At 39.3% G+C, this 25,161-nt stretch overlaps 1 protein-coding gene and 9 non-coding genes across 10 annotated transcripts in view; 9 read left to right on the top strand and 1 right to left on the bottom strand.

Moving 5' to 3' along the window:
* Positions 1 to 384: 384 nt before the first annotated feature.
* Positions 385 to 456, top strand: Trnam-cau. Its single transcript has one exon. It is a non-coding gene; the product is annotated as a tRNA-Met (tRNA).
* A 1,695-nt stretch (positions 457 to 2,151) lies between these two features.
* Positions 2,152 to 2,223, top strand: Trnam-cau. Its single transcript has one exon. It is a non-coding gene; the product is annotated as a tRNA-Met (tRNA).
* A 1,731-nt stretch (positions 2,224 to 3,954) lies between these two features.
* Trnam-cau lies at positions 3,955 to 4,026 on the top strand. Its single transcript has one exon. It is a non-coding gene; the product is annotated as a tRNA-Met (tRNA).
* A 2,013-nt stretch (positions 4,027 to 6,039) lies between these two features.
* Positions 6,040 to 6,111, top strand: Trnam-cau. The gene has a single exon. It is a non-coding gene; the product is annotated as a tRNA-Met (tRNA).
* A 1,472-nt stretch (positions 6,112 to 7,583) lies between these two features.
* Positions 7,584 to 7,655, top strand: Trnam-cau. Its single transcript has one exon. It is a non-coding gene; the product is annotated as a tRNA-Met (tRNA).
* Positions 7,656 to 9,469: 1,814 nt separating this feature from the next.
* Trnam-cau lies at positions 9,470 to 9,541 on the top strand. Its single transcript has one exon. It is a non-coding gene; the product is annotated as a tRNA-Met (tRNA).
* Positions 9,542 to 12,072: 2,531 nt separating this feature from the next.
* Positions 12,073 to 12,144, top strand: Trnam-cau. Its single transcript has one exon. It is a non-coding gene; the product is annotated as a tRNA-Met (tRNA).
* A 462-nt stretch (positions 12,145 to 12,606) lies between these two features.
* Positions 12,607 to 12,678, top strand: Trnam-cau. Its single transcript has one exon. It is a non-coding gene; the product is annotated as a tRNA-Met (tRNA).
* Positions 12,679 to 13,748: 1,070 nt separating this feature from the next.
* Positions 13,749 to 13,820, top strand: Trnam-cau. The gene has a single exon. It is a non-coding gene; the product is annotated as a tRNA-Met (tRNA).
* Positions 13,821 to 22,499: 8,679 nt separating this feature from the next.
* Positions 22,500 to 25,161, bottom strand: part of LOC124115030 (sodium- and chloride-dependent GABA transporter 2-like) — a 33,622-nt gene continuing 30,960 nt past the window's right edge. Inside the window, exons 13-14 of the mRNA XM_046475835.2 lie at positions 24,491 to 24,670; positions 22,500 to 24,121 (exon numbers count right to left, since the gene is read on the bottom strand). Of these exons, the coding sequence (XP_046331791.2) occupies positions 23,870 to 24,121; positions 24,491 to 24,670 (432 nt within the window). The 3' untranslated portion in view covers positions 22,500 to 23,869. The remainder of the gene's footprint in view (positions 24,122 to 24,490; positions 24,671 to 25,161) is intronic.

Below are 25,161 nucleotides of genomic sequence, written 5' to 3'. Positions count from 1 at the left end.
ATAGGCCAACTGAACGCAGGAACAATAGTCTGTGTAGAGTTACCTCCCTTAAATCGTCTTACCAGTCGGAACATTCGTCACAACTCGCATGTTTCCGTAACCTACAACAATCGGCTTGTTCCGGAATGGGACGAGTTGATCACGAATGTAGTCGGAAATGTTCATATTTAATATCTAACTTAATTTCATTGGGACATATGTAATGTTGATTTGTTTCAATGAATGATAAATGTATATCATATAAATCGGTTTTGCACAAAAGAGGACTTATTTATTTACCGTTTGTGAATGATGGATAATGACGTCATCATTAATATATGACGGCTGATGCAATCCGGACTGATTTAAAGCTTTTAGTCTGTATGTGATCCCTGAAGGTACAACAGCAGAGTGGCGCAGTGGAAGCGTGCTGGGCCCATAACCCAGAGGTCCGTGGATCGAAACCACGCTCTGCTACACGTTTTTACATAAAATTATTTAAATCATGTATCATAACATAAATGTTACATACAGTAATAAAAACATACGCACATAGAATCTATATTGTATTCAATACACAGTTGTAATATACAACACGCACCTGGAATCTGTATTGTAATCAATAAACATTTATGCTAAACAAAACATGTACCTTGAATCTATATTGCATCAATGAAACAGTTATAATAAACAACACACACCTGGAATCTAGATGACATTCAATATACAGTAATAATAGCAAATACACCCACAGAGTCTATATTGCATTCAATACACAGTTGCAATAAACAACACATACCTGGAATCTGAACTGTATTCAATAAAAGCTATATAACAGATTTCAAAGAAACGTAGATTTGCAACAAATATACACAACAGACTATCTGACACAAAATGTCAATACCACGGAAACCACTCAACTTGTCCTCTGAATGATCCCCCTAAATAATACCATTCCTTTATGTATGTTTTATCGTGTAATGTATTCATATTGAAAAAATATTTTAACTATTTTTCCTTTCATTAACACGTGAACATATAGAGAATCTCACCCGAGTGTCTTTTTATATCAAATATATCAACACGAGTTGATAAAAGTGGGAAAACTCCCAGGCTTGCCCAGGATTTTTTTCCACTTTTATCAACGAGTGTTGATATATTTGATATCAAAAGACACGAGGGTGAGATTTTATTTATCATCCAACATCATTCTTCCAACTTTTTGAGTTTGTAGAAAGTAATAAGCAGTGTCTTAAGTGTTAAAAAGTACTAATAACAGCTTCAGTAGCAGAGCCATTAGTGATGTCATTTGATTGTGATGTCATGGTAACCAATGACGTCACAATGGTCTGCAAAGCATTGTGATGCAATTTCATTGCAGCGATACCTACAGTATAGATATTGCTTGATCTCACCCAAGCGATATCTCCTGTGGGAGCCAGTTTCGGATGATAAATAGAGAATCTCACCCGAGTGTCTTTTGATATCAAATATATCAACACGAGTTGATAAAAGTGGAATAATTCTGAGGCTTGCCGAGGATTTTTGCCACTTTTATCAACGAGTGTTGATATATTTGATATCAAAAGACACGAGGGTGCGATTTTATTTATCATCCAACATCATTCTTCCAACCTTTTCAATTTGTAGACAGTAATTAGCTGTGTCTTCAATGTAAAAAGTACTGCTAACAGCTTCAGTAGCAGAGCCATTAGTGGTGTCATTTGATTGTGACGTCATGGTAACCAGTGACGACACAATGGTCTGCAAAGCATTGTGATGTAATTTCATTGCAGCGATATCTACAGTGTAGATATCGCTTGATCTCATCCAAGCGATATCTCCTGTGGGAGCCAGTTTTGGATGATAAATACCTGTCCATTTCATATATTGTACATGGCAATACTAAAGTATGATTCGGGCTAACATGTGTGATTTTGAAATAATATGCCAGAACTCAGATAAATGTATTGGTCATGGCGAAGAATAACAATTACAGGTTAAACATCTGAATGCAGTTATCGTCATAACAGCAGAATTTGAAGGACTGATTAAGTTTTCGATAATTTGTAAAAGTATATTAATGAGGTCATCGTAAGTATAATATATCGACGGCTGATGCAATCCGATGTGATTAAGCTTTAACCTGTATGTGATTCCTGAAGCTATAACAGCAGAGTGGCGCAGTGGAAGCGTGCTGGGCCCATAACCCAGAGGTCCGTGGATCGAAACCACGCTCTGCTAAATACGTTTTTTACAGCAACAATGTCTATCTTATCCTTCCTTAATCTGCCATTAGTGTTGATAAATGATTCAAATAATAGCATACTACAACTCAGTTTAATATATAGGCCATGGTCAAGCGTTATAACTACTAGTCACAATCTAAGTGAAACTGTTGTCACACTGTCTCCCCTGATAAACAAAACTCTGTAGACGGGCGCTCTACCGAAAAAGTGTACGTACAGAGTGACCTCCCTTGCATTAGAAATATGCACACTCCTTCCCAACGACTGACACCTCCATTACCCTCCCAGTATCATCGCCACCCTATAGAATGCTCCGCGAGCAAGCTATTGCAGTAATGAGCTCGACAAATATCATTCACAATATATATCCACCACTATAGTCCATGTCTTTAGATGTTTTAGTGTCATCTTCTCTTAGTCACTGTCGTTTAAGTGTGACAGGGACAGTGGGTATTTTTCTCACTCAAGTCAGCATATTTCAATTGTATGAATCATGTTTGATGAAATCAGGAGCAGACAAAGTATGTACGTCAGTACGAACCCTCAGTTGGGATCCGGGCTAGAATAGGTCCTCCGGCTATTTGGTGCGGCTCGGTGACCTGGTTGATTACGTTGTATTACATATGCAGGTAACAACTAGAAGATCGTTAAATCTGCTGCTACAAAAACAATACCCATCTGGAAGCTAAATTTATATTGCGTGTCGTAACCGGGCACCGTGGGAAGTTGGTCCTAATATCAATCACTGGTTTGTCTGGCTCACACTCGATTATTTACTGGCCGTCGTCATATAGTTGGAATCGGCTTTAAGCTCATTTACACGCGACAGCACAGCCCCAATCACCGTCTCTACCCACACATCATGCCTCCCCCAAGATCTACACACAGCAAACGATGAATATTTCGTTCACGCTCGACAATGAAGGCAAACCCATCTCACACAAACTGGCTCTTGAAGGTATATAGGTATAGGAATAAGGTCAATATGAAAAATCTATTCTTATCGAAAAGCCGGCTAGAGATAGCCACTCCCTGTGGTCAATGCCTGGTGTATTTAAACCGTCTTCATGTAAAAATGGAAGTCGGAAAAAACAAATTAAGCCGACCCTAAAACCTATATTATCCAGTTTATTCCCTCTTTGCAAGTTTGGTCGTTTATGTCGTTGCATAAGGTCATACTTGTTTATCCAAGGTGCATACACAGTTACATGTATATCAAACTAACAGTTTAACTATGTATCCATAAATACATTAATTGTTTTCCTGTCTTAGGGAAATACGTCGGCGACTGCCTCCTGAATGTTTCCCACATCCACAAGGACAATATATCAATCATATTCGTTTTTCGAACACGTATATCAATGACAAATTATATTGACGAAAAGGCCAGTACCACGACAACGCCCCCATCTCTGAACCACCACCCTTTCTTTCATAACACAACTCTGATATAGGTATTGTTTGTTCCGGTTGACTAACTATTTTAGAATATTAGTAACTGTATTGTCCGTCTATTTCCCGAGGAGCACGCGCTAATCTTGGTGCTTGATATGTTCTTGTTTAGAAGTTTTGACAATGACTCGGCTAACAGTAAGGAAGGACTGATTACGTTTACGAAAAATTTGTAAAAGTACGACAATGACGTCATTGTCAACACAAATATCGACGGCTGATGCAATCCGATGTGATTAAGCTTTAACCTGTATATGATTCCTGAAGCTATAACAGCAGAGTGGCGCAGTGGAAGCGTGCTGGGCCCATAACCCAGAGGTCCGTGGATCGAAACCACGCTCTGCTAAATGTTTTTATAGCAACAATGTCTATCTTATCCTTCAGTAATGTGCCATACGTGGTGATAAGTCACCGAAATAAACATATTATCATAGTAGAACTCAGTTTAATATATAGGCCGTGGTCTAGCATTATAACTACTTGTCACACATCTAAGTGAAACTGTTGTCATAACAGCTGACTTGAAGGAAGGACTGATTTAGTTTTCGAATAATTTGTGAAAATACGAGTAATGTGCCATCAGAGTAGATAAAGTCCCCGAACTGCCCCTTATCAGGGATTCAAACCTGATCCTTTTATGTGATGAGGGAACACACCGACCACATGATTATCACCAAGTTCACTCAACACAAGTGAACGTCTCCAATTGTGGTAAAACAAACAAAGCCGAGACATTTGGTATTGCCACTGTCTCCCCGATAAACAAAGCTATTTAGACGTGCGCTCTACCGACAAAGTATACTAAAGAGTGACCTCCCCTGCATTAGAAATATGCACACTCCTTCCCATCGTTACCCTCCGAGTATCATCTTGATACTATAGAAAGCTCCGGGAACGAGCTATCGCTGTGAGGAGCTTGATAAATATCATTTACCATATATCATCTCTACAGTGCATGTCTTGAGTTGTTTCAGTCCGCCGTCATATAGCTGGAATATTGCTGATTGCGGCGTTAAACAACAAACCACCCAACCAACCAGTATCCTCTTCTCCAAGTCACTGTCGTGTGAGTGTGGCAGGGACAGTGGCTATTTTCTCTCTCTCCAAGTCAGCGATATTTCAACTCTGTCAAACATGTGTGAAGAAATCTTGAGCAGACAAAGTTTAGATGTCAGTGCGAATACTCCGTGGGGATCCGGGTTAAGATGAGTCCTCCGGCTATCTGGTCAAGCTCGGTGACCTGGTTGGTTGTGTGTCGTAACCGGACGGCGTGGGACGTTGGTCATAATATCAATCACTGGTTTGTCTGGCTCACATTTGATTATGTACGGGCCGTCGTCATATAGTTGGAATCGGCTTTAAGCTCATTTACACGCGACAGCACAACCCCTATCACCGTCTCTACCCACACATCATGGCTCCCCCAAGTTCCACACACAGAAAACGATGAATATATCGTTCACGCTCGACAATGAAGGCAAAACCATCTTGCACAAACTGGCTCTTGAATGTATATAGGTATAGGAATGATGTATTTGTAAGAATCTGTTCTTATCGAAAAGCCAGCTAGAGATAGCCATTCCTTGTGGTTAATGCCTGACCGCCCATGCTAACTGATTGAAGATATATCTTTCATGTAAAAATGGAAGTCGGAAAAAACAAATTAAGCCGACCCTAAAACCTTTATTATCCAGTTTATTCCCTGTTGGCGAGTTTTTGGTCATTTATGTCTGTTAAATGAATAGGTTGAAATAAACAGTGTGGATAGAGCCTGTATCGGTGCAAATAAAGAGTTAACTTTGCGTAAGGTCATACTTGTATATCCAAGCTGCATACACAGTTACATATATATCAAACAGTTTAAACATGTATCAATATATACATTACCTGTTTTCCTGTCAAAGGGATATACGTCAGTGACTGACTCATGAATATTTCCCACATCCACAAAGACAATATATCAATCATATTCGTTATTCGAACACGAATCTCAGTGACAAATTATATTAACGAAAACGTCAGTACCACGACAACGCCCCCATCTCTGAACCACCACCCTTTCTTTCATAACACAACTCTGATATAGGTATTGTTTGTTCCGTTTGACTAACTATTTTAGAATATTAGTAATTGTATTGTCCATATATTTCCCGAGGAGCACGCGCTAATCTTGGTGCTTGATATTTTATTGTTTTGAAGTTATGACAATGACTCGATCTAACAGTAACGAAGGACTGATTAAGTTTTCGAATAATTTGTAAAAGTACGACAATGACGTCATTCTCACAACAAATATAGACGGCTGATGCAATCCGATGTGATTAAGCTTTAACCTGTATGTGATTCCTGAAGCTATAACAGCAGAGTGGCGCAGTGGAAGCGTGCTGGGCCCATAACCCAGAGGTCCGTGGATCGAAACCACGCTCTGCTAAATGTTTTTATAGCTACAATGTGTATCTTATCCTTCAGTTATCTGTCCTTAGTGTTGATGAGTCACTGAAATAAAGATATGATCAGACTAGAACTCAGTTTAATATATAGGCCGTGGCCAAGCATTATAACTACTGGCCACACATCTCAGTGAAACTGTTGTCATAACAGCTGACTTGAAGGAAGGACTGATTCAGTTTTCTAATCATTTGTGAAAATACGAGTCATGTGCGACTGGAGTAGATAAGTCCCTGAACTGCCCCTAATCAAGGATTGAAACGTGATACCTTTATGTGATAAAGGAACACATCGACCACATGACCATTACCAAATTTACTCCACAAAAGCGAACATTGCCACTTGTGGTAAAACATACAAAGCCGCCGACACTAGTGTATAGACACTGTCTCCCCTGACAAACGAAGCTATTTAGGCGTGCGCTCTACCGACAAAGTATACATACAGAGTGACCTCCCTTGCGTTGTTAGAAATATGCAAACTCTTTCCCAGTGTGTGACACCCATCGTTACCCTCCCAGTATCGACGAGCTATCGCTGTGAGGAGCGTGATGAATATCATTTACCATATACTAGTATATCTATCAGTACAGTACATGTCTTTAGTTGTTTCAGTATCCTCTTCTCTAGGTCATTGTTGTGTGAATGTGGCAGGGACAGTGGCTATTTTGTCTCTCTCCAAGTCAGCGATATTTCAACTCTGTCAAACATGTGTGATGAAATCTGGAGCAGACAAAGTTTAGATGTCAGTGCGAATACTCCGAGGGGATCCGGGCTAAGATGGGTCCTCCGGCTGTGTGGTCAAGCTCGGTGACCTGGTTGATTGCGTGTCGTAACCGGGCGGCGTGGGACGTTGGTCATAATATCAATGAATGGTTTGTCTGGCTCACACTCTATTATTTACGGGCCGTCGTCATATAGTTGGAATCGGCTTTAAGCTCATTTACACGCGACAGCACAACCCCAATCACCGTCTCTACCCACACATCATGGCTACCCCAAGTTCCACACACAGAAAACGATGAACATTTCGTTCAAGCTCGACAATGAAGGCAAAACCATCTTGCACAAACTGGCTCTTGAATGTATATAGGTAAAGGAATGATGTATTTGTAAAAATCTGTTCTTATCGAAGAGCCAGCTAGAGATAGCCATTCCTTGTGGCTAATGCCTGACCGCCCATGCTAACTGATTGAATATATATCTTTCATGTAAATATGAAAGTAGGAAAAAACAAATTAAGCTGACCCAAAAACCTTTATTATCTTGGTGCTTGATATGTTTTTGTTTAGAAGTTTTGACAATGACTCGGTCTAACAGTAAGGAAGGACTGATTACGTTCGCGAAAAAAATTGTAAAAGTACGACAATGACGTCATTGTCACCACAAATATCGACGGCTGATGCAATCCGATGTGATTAAGCTTTAACCTGTATATGATTCCTGAAGCTATAACAGCAGAGTGGCGCAGTGGAAGCGTGCTGGGCCCATAACCCAGAGGTCCGTGGATCGAAACCACGCTCTGCTAAATGTTTTTATAGCAACAATGTCTATCTTATCCTTCAGTAATGTGCCATAAGTGGTGATAAGTCACCGAAATAAACATATTTTCATACTAGAACTCAGTTTAATATATAGGCCGTGGTCAAGCATTATAACTACTTGTCACACATCTAAGTGAAACTGTTGTCATAACAGCTGACTTGAAGGAAGGACTGATTTAGTTTTCGAATAATTTGTGAAAATACGAGTAATATCCCATCAGAGTAGATAAGTTCCCGAACTGCCCCTTATCAGGGATTCAAACCTGATCCTTTTATGTGATGAGGGAACACATCGACCACATGATTATCACCAAGTTCACTCAACACAAGTGAACGTCGCCACTTGTGGTAAAACAAACAAAGCCGACACATTTGGTATTGACACTGTCTCCCCTGATAAACAAAGCTATTTAGACGTGCGCTCTACCGACAAAGTATACTAAAGAGTGACCTCCCCTGCATTAGAAATATGCACACTCCTTCCCATCGTTACCCTATCAGTATCATCCCGATACTATAGAAAGCTCCGGGAACGACCTATCGCTGTGAGGAGCGGGATAAATAGCATTAACCATATATCATCTTTACAGTACATGTCTTGAGTTGTTTCAACATCCTCATCTCTAGGTCACTGTCGTGTGAGTGTGAAAGGGACAGTGGCAATTTTCTCTCTCTCCTAGTCAGCGATATTTCAACTCTGTCAAACATATTTGATGAAATCTGGAGCAGACAAAGTTAAGATGTCAGTGCGAATACTCCGTGGGGATCCAGGTTAAGATGGGTCCTCCGGCTGTCTGGTCAAGCTCGGTGATCTGGTTGATTGCGTGTCGTAACCGGGCGGCGTGGGACGTTGGTCATAATATCAATCACTGGTTTGTCTGGCTCACACTCGATTATTTACGGGCCGTCGTCATATAGTTGGAATCGGCTTTAAGCTCATTTACACGCGACAGCACAACCCCAATCACCGTCTCTACCCACACATCATGGCTCCCCGAGGATCCACACACAGCAAACGATGAACATTTCGTTCAAGCTCGACAATGAACACGAATCTCAAAGACTAACTGATTGAATATATATCTTTCGTGTAAAAATGTAAGTTGGAAAAATAAAAAATTAAGCCGACCCTAAAACCTTTATTATCCAGTTTATTCCCTATTTGCAAGTTTGGTCATTTATATCTGTTAAATGAATGGGTTGAAATAAACAGTGTGGATAGAGCCTGTGAAGGTGAAAATAAAGAGTTTACTTTGCATTAGGTCATACTTGTTTATCCAAGGTGCATACACAGTTACATGTATATGAAACTAACAGTTTAACTATGTATCCATCTAAGGGAAATACGTCGGTGACAGCCTCCTGAATGTTTCCCACATCCACAAGGACAATATATCAATCATATTCGTTATTCGAACACGTATCTCACTGACAAATTTATTGACGAAAAGGCCAGTACCACGACAACGCCCCCATCTCTGAACCACCACCCTTTCTTTCATAACATAACTCTGATATAGGTATTGTTTGTTCCGGTTGACTAACTATTTTAGAATATTAGTAATTGTATTGTCCGTCTATTTCCCGAGGAGCACGCGCTCATCTTGGTGCTTGATATGTTCTTGTTTAGAAGTTTTGACAATGACTCGGTCTAACAGTAAGGAAGGACTGATTACGTTTACGAATAATTTGTAAAAGTACGACAATGACGTCATTGTCACTACAAATATCGACGGCTGATGCAATCCGATGTGATTATAATAAGCTTTAACCTGTATGTGATTCCTGAAGCTATAACAGCAGAGTGGCGCAGTGGAAGCGTGCTGGGCCCATAACCCAGAGGTCCGTGGATCGAAACCACGCTCTGCTAAATGTTTTTTTTATAGCAACAATGTGTATCTTATCCTTTAGTGTTGATGAGTCACCGAAATAAAGATATCAGACTAGAACTCAGTTTAGTATATAGGCCGTGGCCAAGCATTATAACTACTAGTCGCACATCTAAGTGAAACTGTTGTCATAACAGCTGACTTGAAGGAAGGACTGATTTAGTTTTCGAATAATTTGTAAAAATACGAGTAATGCGCGACTAGAGTTGATACGCTCCCGAACTGCCTCTACGCAGGGATTCAAACCTGATACCTTTATGTGATTAAGGAACACACCGACCACATGACCATCACCAAGTTTACGCAACAAAAGTGAACGTCGCCACTTGTGGGTAAACAAACAAAGCCGCCGACATAAATTGTATAGACACTGTCTCCACTGATAAAAGAAGCTTTTAGACGTGCGCTCTACCGAAAGCATCTACGCGCAGAGTAGCCTCCCTTGCATTAGAAATATGCACACTCCTTTCCAGCGAGTGACACCTTTGCGATGCTCCCGGAAAAGAAAGGGGCAACTTTGGTAATTTATGTTTGTTAAATGAATATGGTTACATATATATGTGTGTATGGAGCCTGTAAAGATGAGAATAAAAAGTTTAGTTGCGTAAGGTCATACATGTATATCTATGATAAATAGACACAGCTGGATGTATAACAAACTAACAAATTAACATTTTAACATTAATTATGTATCCGTATATTAATTACCTATTTTCCCGTGAAAAAGGATACTTGTCGATGACTGCATCATGACTTTTTCTTATACATCTGCAAGGACAGTATACAAATCATATCGTTATCGACACTAAAGTACTCATGGAAATGAAAAAAACCTGTTTTTTCGACCTCAGATCTTAAATTATTGCAGTTAATATACAAAATATGTAAATATTCAAACAACTACATTAGTACTAATTGGGCCGTGGCACAAATACAGCGTATCAAATGTTTTTATGCCTTTTTACACGTAAAAGTGTGTAAAAATGTGAATAAAACAGACTATTGTGAAACAGGGCATAACCAGGTGTAAGTAGATCAAGGTGTCCTATGACACCTTGAAGACAGGTGAGAACAGGTGCCTAATGCCTATAGTCTGTTTCTGCTATGTCAATTTGGACTTAGTTTTATTTTTGAATGTTGAAAGTGCCGACAAATTACCTCCTGTAAAGTACATTTTGTATTGTTCACTGAGATCAAACTAGCAAATCCAGACTAGTACTTTTCGAGTTGTTTTGTTATTTCGTATTTACAGCTACGTAACACTTTGTGTCGATTTTTAAATTGAGAAAAACAGGGTTTTTTCATTTCCGTGAGTTTTTTAATCTCAATGTCAAATAATGTTGAAGAAAAAGTCAGTACCACCACAAGCCCCCATCTCTGAACCACCACCCTTGCTTTCATAACAAACCTCCGATACAGGTATTGTTTGTTCCGGCTGACTAACTATTTTAGAATATTATAACTGTATTGTCCATCTATTTCCCAAATAGCACGCTTATTTTGGTTTTGTTTGTTTGTTTGTTTGTTTGTTTGTTTAACGCCGTTAAGAACCTACAGTACTCAGCAGTATCCCAGCTTTATGACTCTGTGAATAATCCATTCGGCCTAGATATACTGATTAATCAGTTAATTAACGTCATGACCATCGATCCATGCGTTTTTTTTATCAGATGTCAAAAGGTTTCGAACCCAACAAGCGGATAATTTCTTGGTTTCTGTGATAATGCTATGTATTCTCTCCTGGGAAATAAATGCCTACTGAACTAGCCATTTGACGGTCGGTCATTCGCCGATCGGTCATCACCATATCGTGGATTCTCTGGATCATTTGTATTGTTGCTGACGTCAGAGGCCTGCAAAACAGCGGTCGTCTTAAAAGCTCCCCCTTCCACACTTAAAACTCCAGGACCGACCTCTTTACGGTGGCATAGAAAGAGGGTTCGCATCGCGTACGACATTCGGTTGCAGTTTGTTTGTTTGTTGTTTAACGCCGCACTCAGCAATATTCCAGCTATATGAGGGCGGTCTGTAAATAATCGAGCCTGGACCAGACAATCCCGTGATTAACATCATGAGCATCGATCCACGTCATTGGGATACAATGACACGCATCAAACAAGTCAGCGAGCCTGACCACCTGACCCCGTTAGTCGCCTCTTACGACAAGCATAGTCGCCTTTTACAAGCGTGGGTTGCTGAAGACCTATTCTACCTCGGATCTTCACCGGTCGCTTATCTTTTACTTGATATATTGTTGTTTAGGTTTGACTAGGACACGGTCTAACAGTAAGGAAACTTAAGTAACATGAATGTACTCGGATTTACATGAACATTGTTCGAAAGGCAAATCAAGACAACCTTGGTACACAGACTGTTTTGATGGCATCTGTATCTGTTGTCCACAAGAACAAGAGTTCAGTTTTGACATCGATTTTGTAAGAAAACGATAATGACGTCATCATCGACGGCTGATGCAACCCTTCTGTTTGTATGTGATCCTTGAAACAACAAGAGCAGAGTGGCGCAGTGGAAGCGTGCTGGGCCCATAACCCAGAGGTCCGTGGATCGAAACCACGCTCTGCTAAACATTTTTAGCAGCAATGACAATCTAAACCTTCAGTAATCTGCGATGTTGAGTCCCGGGATGCATTCGAACCAAGTACTATTCACAAGGAAGAGAATTTATGGATGTCAACTTCTTTATTGTGAGGAACACAACGTTTCGGAGCTTATGCTTACTCCTTCTCTTTCATTTACAAAATGTTCATACAAAGCACATTTGCATCTCCTCACTTAAAATAGCAATATTTCTGTTACATTGTGTATATCAAAAGTTCATACCTTTCCTTTCTACACAAATCAATTTGTTAATTCTTACAATATTTCAGGAATTATACATATTCTCTATAACACCCTTTGACTTTGTTTAACGAAACGACAGGTTAATATGAATCAAGAATGACGTCATTATCAACACGAAAATCGACGGCTGACGGAATCCTGTCTGATTAAGCTTTAGTCTGTATGTGATCCCTGAAGCTCTAACAGCAGAGTGGCGCAGTGGAAGCGTGCTGGGCCCATAACCCAGAGGTCCGTGGATCGAAACCACGCTCTGCTAAATACGTTTTTATCAACGAGGTTTACCTTAAGCTTCAGCAATGTGCTATATATCTATCTATATCTATCTATATTATATATGGGTGCAGGCATTTGAACCCAGTATTACTTTTATTAAGGAGTAAACACATTGCCATTATGGCCATTGGGATTGCTTGTTAGAATAGTTCTCAATCAACTTGTGCTTGCCGTACAAGACGACTTACTGGATCCGCAAGTCCAGTTGGACTCAGTTGGTTGAGGGTTATGTTAGCCCGACGATATCAATCACTGGATTGTCTGGTTAGGACTCGATTATTTACAGGCCGCTGTCATATAGCAAGAATATTGCTGAGTGCGGCTTTTAACAACAAACAAACAAAACCGAACAGCATTGAATATCTTCCACCATTTTGACGCTAGCTCCATCGAACAAACTAACATAGAGTGACCTCCCTTGTATTACAAATATACAAAGCCATGCACATCACTGAGAGTGACCAAGCTCCCTTCGCTAAACCACATAATCTCAGACACCTCAGGTATATATCTAAATGTAACCACCTCATTAGAACACCGCAAAAAGCTTACAAGGCTTTAATTGAGAGATGAAGATACTCTGACACATCATCAGCAGTTAATAATATGTACCTACTCTCAACATAAAGAATTTTAAGATGAAGAACACTTTCTGTAGAAATGCCTTCTTTATAAAGATCTTGCGACTGGAACTAATATAATATAATACTTTCTGCAAAAAATGATGTCTCCTTTCATTAATTTACAAAATGTTCATGCAAAGAAAATATGTATCTCCTCAATTAAAAATAGCAATATTATTGTTACATTGTGTAATTCAAAATGCCTTTCGTTTATACACAAATAAATTTGTCAATTCTTACAATATTATGCCTATTTTAGGGATTATACATATTCTCTATAACTTTCTTTGATTTTGTTTAACGAAGCGACGGATTACCATGATCAATTGTAAACAAACAATAATGACGTCATCATCAATATGAAGGTCGACGACTGACGCATACCTGTCTGATTAAGCTATAACCTGTATGTGATCCCTGAAGGTACACCAGCAGAGTGGCGCAGTGGAAGCGTGCTGGGCCCATAACCCAGAGGTCCGTGGATCGAAACCACGCTCTGCTAAACACGTTTTTGTTATTAAAAGTACTGAATAACTAAACAGTTGTTGAAAGACTGTCTGGAATTTCATAGATTTTCAGGACATAAACTGAATAACGAACTCCGTGCTGGCTTGTTTTTCGTCATTCAAAAGTACTGATTAACTGCGTATTCGGCCACATTACTGTACTTGTTTTGATACACAGCCTTTGAATAACGAATCGGGTGCTGGCTTGTCTAATGTTATTTCGTTGGCACTGCATTCGTGTTGACAATGAAATAACAATTTATTCTGAATGTTGTGAGGCACAACATTCGCTTGTGTTGAAGACTGATGATGGCACAACATCCGCGTTGAAAAATAACATAATACCTCTGATTTCAACATATTTTATGTTTTATGTTTTAATAAGCGGCTTTATCCCAGTGGAGCTAGGGATTATCCTATGGAGATTATGTCTCTGTTGGCGTTTGATGTATGGGGTCTTTTGTCCACAAGAGCTGTTGCCTGTCCTCCTTTATGACCCCGTGTCACAGAAGGGTTAAGCTGACTTGCCTAGTTAAAGTGAAAAAATTTTCAAAGCGGTGTTAATCCAAAGTCACTCATAAGTGGTGTTACTGTGGATTTAGATAAAAGCCCCCAAAATCCTTTCCATAACCAAGAATGATTGTACGATTCCGATTATATCATGAGTATGCGTTTATCAATCATTATTAAATAGTGATTACACCAGGGTTCACGAATAGGTGAGCTTATCCCGCCCACTGGTGGCACCCGTCACAAACACATGCAAAGGCAAGTCAATTAGTCACTGAAATGAATGAGTGAGTATGGTTTTACGCCGCCTTTAGCTATATTCCAGCAATATCTCGACGGGGGACACCAGAAATGGACTTCACACATTGTACCCATGTCGGGAATCGAACCCGGGTCTTCGGCGTGACGAGCTAACGCTTTAACCACTAGGCTACCCGGCCGCCCCTAGTCACTGAAAAAAACACAAGATTACCCTTGTCAAGAATACCTGGTGTCATCACATCATTTTCAGTGATCTATTCATATAATTGTCATCTTCTTCTTTTTTGCTATTTACGCCCAAATGAATCTGTTTCGGCAGACAATCGAGACTGATTATTCAACAAAATATATAAACAAAATTACTGCCGTGATATTTCTAAGTAAGTTATACAAATAAATACAAAAATCTGCCAGATGTGTCTGAAGAAATATATTCACTAAGCTCATATGTGGACAAATGGCCACGAATACAAACTGAGACATCACTTAGATGAGCACGTCACATCCAGAGCTTTCCAATTACAGTAAACTACGGTTTTAACGAACTCAAAGGGACTACTAATTTTAGTTCGTTATAACCGTAGTTCGTTATAAGTACATATACAGCATGACTACAGCAAGTAGTCGGGACCAAAAAGTAAGTTCGTTATATCCGTCAGTTTGTTATAAGCGTGTTCGTTATAACCGTAGTTTACTGTATATGAAATATGTTCATGAAGCTCCATTTCTTCGGTACAGTCATGTCGGACAGCTGGCTATTTCTATGTTGTTCCGAGGGGCACGGGTGGCCCAGTCCTTTAAGGCTCCGCGATTCGCTGTGCAGAGTTGCGTCCCTTGGGCACGCTAGACACCTATGATTGTTGGTTCGAATCCGGGTTCGCCCAGATTATGTTTCTAGGTTTTTCAGCACCATACCCGTGGTCGAGGGTTTCACCGAAATGGTAAACGTCTGAGACCTCAATCACTTCGGGCTTTCTTCCCACATGAAGCTGACACGCTGTGATAATACTGTAATAATGTTAAAAGCTGTGTTAAATCTCACTCTCACTATGTTGTCCCGCCCTACCTTGGACTCTTTAACTACAAACCACGGCTACTACGTTCGTCAGCAAAGCGGCCTAGCTTTGGCTGCCAGTGGCTTGTAAACGTTCTTAAAAAGAAATAATTATTACTGTGGTGTAAAAATATGTATGTCATATTTATATATAACTTTGATTTATGAATGACATGTTTCACTCAACAGTTAGCTCGTGTTTTAAACACATAATGAAACAGCATTGCTGTCTCGGATATGCAATTAAAGTTGAAAAAACGTAACGGCATGTCAGCTTGATGTGTGCGGAAAGTCCGAAGGCCTAAGGCGTTTCACACTTGGTGTTACCCACCAGCACGCATATACAGTAGTTGTGACAAACCTGAAAAGCATGATCAGGGCGAACACAGGTTTCTGGCACGCCTAAGGGACACAACTCTTCACAGTGAAGTTCGGTGCCTTAGACGACAAATGGGTTTCGTCTACCGCTGATTTGTAAAGTCTCCAGTTAGACGACCCTGTTTCAGCCAGGAGAGTTGAGCATGACGCCGGTCTCAAGCGACTACTTCAATGGCGAATCTCACGACAGAAATCCAACGTTCTGATGAAAATGCTGAAATGTCATGCGTTTTTACATCCAAACATTACTCTCTCAACAATTCGTACGTTACCAGGAACACAGAAGTATGCACCAACTCCATCCGTAGTGTCCACTTCAAGGTAAGGGTCGGTACTCGCATAAATTATCCGGATACTCGCTTTTCGTTTCAATATTCTGAAATCCGACTTTTAGAGAATCCCCATTGTTATTCGTGTCCAAGTTATAATTTCGTGGTGAATTTTAATTATTATTTCTATGTTCGCCGAAATGAACAGTCAAATGACTTAGCGTCTTTCCAGTCTCGCGTGTGTTGAAGTGGTAAGTGTTAGGGCTGTCAGTTTCCAACAGCCAATGTAGGATAACAACTGTTGTGGGCTGTCAGGTCACAGAAGATTAAAACAAAGAAAAACTTGTGATATGAAGCCAACTAATTATTGAAAAACCTTCAATACAGTAAACCCAACTAAGCATGAAAAAACCTTCAATACAGTAAACCCAAGTAATCACTGAGAAACCTTCAATCGGTAAACCCCAGTAATTATTGAGAAACCTTCAATACAGTAAACCCAACTAAGCATTGAAAAACCTTCAATACAGTAAACCCAAGTAATCACTGAGAAACCTTCAATACAGTAAACCCAAGTAATCACTGAGAAACCTTCAATACAGTAAACCCAGCTAATCATTGAAAAACCTTCAATACAGTAAACCCAAGTAATTATTGAGAAACCTTCAATACAGTAAACCCAAGTAATCATTGAGAAACCTTCAATACAGTAAACCCATGTAATCATTGAGAAACCTCCAATACAGTTAACCCAAGTTACCATTGAGAAACCTTCAATACAGTAAACCCAAGTCATCATTGAGACACCTTCAATACAGTAAACCCAAGTAATCATTGAAAAACATTCAATACAGTAAACACAATAAAACTCATACTTTCAATACAGTAAACCCAACTAAGCATTGAAAAACCTTCAATACAGTAAACCCAACTAAGCATTGAAAAACCTTCAATACAGTAAACCCAACTAAGCATTGAAAAACCTTCAATACAGTAAACACAATAAAACCCATACTTTCAATACAGTAAACCCAACTAAGCATTGAAAAACCTTCAATACAGTAAACACAATAAAACCCATACTTTCAATACAGTAAACCCAACTAAGCTTTGAAAAACATTCAATACAGTAAACACAATAAAACCCCTACTTTCAATACAGTAAACCCAACTAAGCATTGAAAAACCTTCAATACAGTAAACCCAACGAAGCATTGAAAAACCTTCAATACAGTAAACCCAACTAAGCATTGAAAAACCTTCAATACAGTAAACCCAACTAAGCATTGAAAAACCTTCAATACAGTAAACCCAAGTAATCACTGAGAAACCTTCAATACAGTAAACCCAAGTAATCACTGAGAAACCTTCAATACAGTAAACCCAGCTAATCATTGAAAAACCTTCAATACAGTAAACCCAAGTAATCACTGAGAAACCTTCAATTCAGTAAACCCAAGTAATCATTGAAAAACCTTCAATGCAGTAAACACAATAAAACCCAAACCTTCAATACAGTAAACCTAAGTAATCATTGAGAAACATTCAATACAGTAAATCCAAGTAATAATTGAAAAACCTTCTATACAGTTAACCCAAGTAATCATTGAGAAACCTCCAAAACAGTAAACCTAAGTAATCATTGAGAAACCTCCAATACAGTAAAGCAAAGTAATCATGATGACACCTTAAATACAGTAAACCCAAGAAATCATTGAGAAACCTTCAATACAGTTAACCCAAGTAATCAGTGAGAAACCCCCCAAACAGTAAATCCAAGTAATCATTGAGAAACCCCCAATACAGTAAACACAAGTAATCATTGAGAAACCTTCAATACAGTAAACCCAAGTAATCATTGAGAAACCTCCAATACAGTAAACCCAAGTAACTATTGAGAAACCTTCAAAACAGTAAACCCAAGTAGTCATTGAACAACCTTCAATACAGTAAACCCAAGTAATCATTGAGAAACCTTCAATACCGTTAACCCAAGTAATCATTGTGAAACCTTCAATACAGTAAACTCAAGTAGTCATTGAACAACCTTCAATACAGTAAACCCAAGTAATCATTGATAAACCTTCAATACAGTTAACCCCAGTAATCATTGATAAACCTTCAATACAGTTAACCAAAGTAATCATTGAGAAACCTTCAATACCGTGAACCCAAGTAATAATTGAAAAACCTTCAATACAGTAAACCCAACTAAGCATTGAAAAACCTTCAATACAGTAAACCCAAGTAATCATTGAGAAACCTTCAATACAGTAAACCCAAGTAATCATTGAAAAAGCTTCAATACAGTAAAACCATGTAATCATTGAAAAACCTTCAATACAGTAAACCCAAGTAATCAATGAAAAACCTTCAATAAAGTAAACCCAAGTAATCATTGAAAAACCATCAATGCAGTAAACACAATAAAACCCAAACCTTCAATACAGTAAACCTAAGTAATCATTGAGAAACTTTCAATACAGTAAATCCAAGTAATAATTGAAAAACCTTCTATACAGTAAACCCAAGTAATCATTGAGAAACCTCCAAATTAGTAAAACTAAGTAATCATTGAAAAACCTCCAATACAGTTAACCCAAGTAATCATTGAGAAACCCCCAATACAGTAAACCCAAGTAATCATTGAGAAACCTTCAATACAGTAAACCCATGTAATCATTGAGAAACCTTAAATACAGTAAACCCAAGTAATCATTGAGAAACCTCCAATACAGTAAACTCAAGTAATCATTGAGAAACCTTCAATACAGTAAAACTAAGTAATCATTGAAAAACCTCCAATACAGTTAACCCAAGTAATCATTGAGAAACCCCCAATACAGTAAACCCAAGTAATCATTGAGAAACCTTCAATACAGTAAACCCATGTAATCATTGAGAAACCTTCAATACAGTTAACCCAAGTAATCATTGAGAAACCTCCAATACAGTAAACTCAAGTAATCCTTGAGAAACCTTCAATACAGTAAACACTCTCAGAGATTTGCTTCTGGTGACATTTTAACTCTACATGATCTAAGGATCGGGCATTTTGCCACAAAACGTGACCTAGATTTCACATTTCGTGAATTTCCTTCCCTGATAAATCATTCGATGAAACTAGTCCGACATGTTTCATTTCTGACTTTAATATAATCCCCATTAATGCACTCAATTTATATTTCAGGGTACGGATATATATATATATATATATATATATATATATATATATATATATATATATATAGAATCAAAGACGTATACAGATACTATCCGTATACGTCTTTAATCAAACTGAATGTCAATGTAGACGTGATGTTCTCTGTAAGAATTTCATGACATGTCAGCGATGCTGGACGATGACGTAAATACTCTGATACACGCGATGTCCTCAGTGTAGATTGAGACATCACAGTATTAGACTAATGTATCGTGATGACTTGGCGTTAAGTATGTCATCCAGGCACAAGACATACTGTCTACACAACATCAGGTTAATAAATAAGTCTCCCAAATGAGAAAATCGTCCAACAGGGATTTGTTACTAAGAGACTGACACTGAAGATATTTGTGTAAGAACATTTCCCGAGACAAGCCTTATTACGTTAGAAAATAGGAACTGTGGACACAGTACGTTCAAGAGGGCGATCGATACTAGGGCAAAAGCTGATGATTGAATACACTGCAAGGCATGACGCCAGTTTTTTAAGACCACAGGCAGTGTTTGGAAAATTTGACCTAGTAACCTTGGCGCATTTTACGTAAGTGCATATATACACTCTCTACTGTGTCTGTCACGCTTTACACTATTGTACAGACAAAACTGCACTACTGTCATTGGTATGATATACTGACACTGTCCGACTGTCCCTATATGTTTATGCGGTAGTGCATAGATACACTGCCCTACTATCCTTGGTAGTGTATATTGACACTGTCCTATCCTTGATACTGGATATTGACACTGTCCTACTGTCCTTGTCTGTTTATGTGGTAGTGTATATTGACATTGTCCTACTATCCCTGTCTGTTTAGGTGGTAGTGTATATTGACACTGTCCTACTGTCCTTGTCTGTTTAGGTGGTAGTGTATATTGACACTGTCCTACTATCCCTGTCTGTTTAGGTGGTAGTGTATATTGACACTGTCCTACTGTCCCTGTCTGTTTAGGTGGTAGTGTATATTGACACTGTCCTACTATCCCTGTCTGTTTAGGTGGTAGTGTATATTGACACTGTCCTACTGTCCCTGTCTGTTTAGGTGGTAGTGTATATTGACATTGTCCTACTATCCCTGTCTGTTTAGGTGGTAGTGTATATTGACACTGTCCTACTGTCCCTGTCTGTTTAGGTGGTAGTGTATATTGACACTGTCCTACTGTCCCTGTCTGTTTAGGTGGTAGTGTATATTGACACTGTCCTACTGTCCCTGTCTGTTTAGGTGGTAGTGTATATTGACACTGTCCTACTGTCCCTGTCTGTTTAGGTGGTAGTGTATATTGACATTGTCCTACTATCCCTGTCTGTTTAGGTGGTAGTGTATATTGACACTGTCCTACTGTCCCTGTCTGTTTATGTGGTAGTGTACATTATCATTGTCCTACTATCTTTGGTACATTATACTGACACTGTCCTACTATCCGTGGTAGTGTATATTGACACTCTCCTACTATCCGTGGTAGTGTACATGTATATTGGCACTGTCCTACTATCATTGGTGCTATATATTGACACTGCCCTACTACCCGTGGTAGTGTATATTGACACTGTCCTACTATCATTGGAACTTTGTATTGACACTGCCCTACTAGCCGTGGCAATGTATATTGACACTGTCCTACCAGCCTTGGTACTTTATATTGACACTGTCCAACTGTCCTTGTCCGTGTATGCGGTAGTGTATATTGACACTGTCCTACTATCATTGGAACTTTGTATTGACACTGCCCTACTAGCCGTGGCAATGTATATTGACACTGTCCTACAACCCCTGTTTGTTTGTGTGGCATTTTATCTTGTCACTGTCCTACTATCCGTGGTAGTGTATATTGACACTGTCCTACTATCCTTGTCTGTTTATGTGGTAGTGTACATTATCATTGTCCTATCTTTGGTACATTATATTGACACTGTCCAACTGTCCTTGTCCGTGTATGCGGTAGTGTATATTGACACTGTCCTACAACCCCTGTTTGTTTGTGTGGCATTTTATCTTGTCACTGTCCTAATATCCTTGGTAGTGGATATTGACACTGCCCTCCAATCCTTGGTACTTTGTAATGACAGTCCTCCTATCCTTGGCAGTGTACATTGACACTTCCCTTCTATCCCTGCCTGTTTGTGTGGTAGTGTACATTGACACTGCCCTACTATCCATGCCTGTGTATGTGGTAGTGTATATTGAAACTGCCCTACTATCCCTGTTATGTATCTGGTAGTGCATATTGACACTGTCCTCCTATACTTGATACTTTGTAATGATACTGTCTTACTGTCCTTGTCCGTTTATGCTGTAGTGTATATTGACACTGTCCTACTATCCTTGGTAGTGTAATTGTATATTGACACTGCCCTACTACCGTGGTAGTGTATATTGACACTGTCCTACTATCCGTGGTAGTGTATATTGACACTGTCCTACTATCATTGGTACTTGAAAGTGGTTTATATTGACACTGCTCTACTGTCCCAAGCTGTTGATGTGGTAGTGGATATTGAAACTGCCCTCCAATCCTTGGTACTTTGTATTGACACTGTCCTACTAGCCTTGGTACTTCACATTGACACTGTCCTACTGTCCTTATCTGTTTATGTGGTAGTGTATATTGACACTACCCTACTATCCCTGTCTGTTTAGGTGGTAGTGTCCTATAATTGGTACTTTTTATTGACACTGTCCCTGTCTGTTTATGTGGTAGTGTATCTTGACACTGTCCTTGACACTATCGTACTGTCCTTGGCAGTGTATATTGACACTGCTACTTTGTATGATATCCCAAGTTAGGGCGTGGAAATTCTGTACATTTAACTTTCATCACTACCTCTGTTAATTTATGCTCTGAAGTTATCAGTAAACCGAGAGACCAATGTTTTGAATATGGATGATATGGCAGATACATGATACGTAAGTAAATGGCGATGTGTGCCCCCGAACTCCGCACACTGTATGCGTGTTGAGTAAATAAAAACACAGAAAGCATCAAAGTTCAACTTTTTATCAAATAAAACAGTCACATTCGTAAAAAGAAAAGCTAAAATATATCACTCTCCAGATGTTTGTTTCGTTTGTTCATTCTAGAAAAGTCTAAAAATGCAAAAATAGTAAATTAATGAGAATGTATCGCTTTAAATTTTGAAGCCTGAAAGTGTATTCCTCGTTTAGTTATGCTACAAACTTTTGCTAGGGTTGAACTTCAGATCAAATGTCCGAAACATTTTAAAGAAAAATAAAATCTTTGTTCGTTTCAACAATAACAACGGTATAAAAATGTCCTGTTTTGCCCTCGTGAAACTGATATGCGCCTGCATTACATCTGTGTTCAAATGTCTTCTTTGTAGGTAGTCGAGTACTAGGTTCCAAATCTGAGACAATTGGTCTAATATTGGTGAACACGGTAGTCTAGATGATACAAAGACAGTAAAACTCGTTAGGTTTAGATGATATTAACAATGAAGAACGCTGAATTCAAATGTATTGCAACTCTACATGCATCTAGTTTCCCAGTGATATCACATCGTTCCAAATCGAACTTTTGCTTTTAAATAAATCCTTCATTTTTTACAAAATAAAAAACATCGACATGAATACTTTGTACAAAATTTACAGCCAAATTCAATAATTTGTATCTCCCAAAAAGTCTCGCCCGAGTTGTCTCTCTTTGGCGAACTTAGCTGCAATGTCATGGTGACGTAGTGTCGATCTTATGAATATTCATGTATGCAGCTTATCACGTGGTTCCCAAATTTTACCCCACGTGACATTAAAGACTAGTTGACGGCGGTGTCATAATACATGGGTGGCCGGTGGATGATGACCTACCAGTCACACTGGAATAGCAGAGCGACTAGCTAGCGTCTGTGAGAAGTTGTTTCTCCTGTGTCAGGAAACAGCCCCCTTCGTTAGGAAACAAATAGCTAGACTGGCTAACACCTGTCAAGCTGGGTTTTTTCTTCTAATTGGATCGGAATACCTGATTGTTTCAGCAATAAATATTTACAATATTTGCATATACAAGCAGAATTACGTACAGCCAGCAAGGGTAAATATTACAATATTTCTGCATTAAAAATTAACAAGTTTAAGGTCACGGTTGTTTTGCCTCATAACATTTTGGCAACTTCATTTTTTTTCAAATTCTCCTCTTTCAATGAACTTCGTTGCAGTGTGATAGTACTTTGAAAGTACAGAAAGCCTTTGTCAAATAATGATCTAGCTTGTTGACAGGTGTTGAACAGGAATTGTTATTCATAATGGCAATGAGTACCTAAGCTGTCTACACCACCGGCGGATGTGACGTCATGCATGACGTCATCAATCATGAGTTTGTAACACGTGCTTTCACTTTTGAATATTAGCTCTGTATCGCAGGACTAGAGTCTGTGACTGTCCTGGAACCAAACAGACTTGGGTTTTTCTCACAATCGTCGGCTCCTGTGGACGTCTTTAAAAGGCTCATCGTCACCTGTATCTGATCTCCAGCGATGCTAGAACTCACATTGTTGGTGTTTTGGTAAATATCATCGATAATTTCGATTTTGGCAAGATCTTCATTCTCACGAATCTGGTACCTCCTTAGTCTGGGTCTGGTCAGAGTGACTATTCTCTGCAAGAAATATGAATACTATTAAATGTTGATCCCATGACGACCAGTGTCATAGTGTTAGTTAGTTAGTTAGTTAGATTGTTTAACGCCACACTCAGCAATATTCCAGCTGTATGACGGTGATCTGTGAATAATCGAGTTTGGACCAGACAACCCAGTGATTGACACCATGAGCATCGATCTACGCAATTGGGATACGAGGACACGCATCAACCAAGTCAGCAGCCTGACCACTCGATCCCGTTAGTGGCCTCTTACCACAAGCATAGTCGCCTTTTATGGCAAGCATGGGTTGCTGTAGACCTATTATACCCCGGATCTTCACGGGTGTTTAGTTTAAGGAGGTTTCAGTGTCCTCTTAGTTCGTACCTCCATTAACGTTCCCTTGGCTGTGACAAGTTTGAAGATCATGACCCCGGGGATGAAGACGATAGACGATGAAGCCATCATCCAGCCGACTGCGATAGCCCAGTTGGGGTAGACGTAATTGACGGTCTTCCTTTCGTAGATCAACTCCGAATACGTGATAGCACCCATGATGAAAATCACCTGAAGATCAGAAATTAACATGATATAAGTACATGTATATGCTTTGTCATGACGCTAACAGAACACCACGACAACGGGCGTGTGGATGTTTTCTCAAATACATGTATCAGCACCATTCCACCTAAATCATGGCTGCCCTTTTGACAAACAAGTATGAGCAACGACACGTCATCGATGTTCGATGCTTCACCATCTGCCATGCCAAACATTGTGCACCCACGTTTTAGTCTGCCGTTACAAGCATGGGGTGTGGGGACTTGTTCTACCCAGGAATCACTGCAGTTACTATCCGGTTCAGAGGCTGTTACAATCATTGGTGTGATATAATCATCCTTAAAGACATGGTACATAATGGACAATGGATTAATATTATCATCGACCGATCTGGAACAGTATAATTACATATAGATGTCGGACATTTCAATAATCAATGAAGGTCGCACCAAGAAAGGACAATGTTACAGTTCAACATCACTGAAGCCAGAAATTTC

The sequence above is a fragment of the Haliotis rufescens genome, unplaced genomic scaffold, assembly GCF_023055435.1.
Source record: "Haliotis rufescens isolate VD_foot unplaced genomic scaffold, xgHalRufe1.0.p SCAF_7, whole genome shotgun sequence".
NCBI classification, from domain to species: Eukaryota; Metazoa; Mollusca; class Gastropoda; order Lepetellida; family Haliotidae; genus Haliotis; species Haliotis rufescens.
Note: the sequence above shows the minus strand (reverse complement) of the source record. Positions and strands in the feature narration are given on the sequence as shown.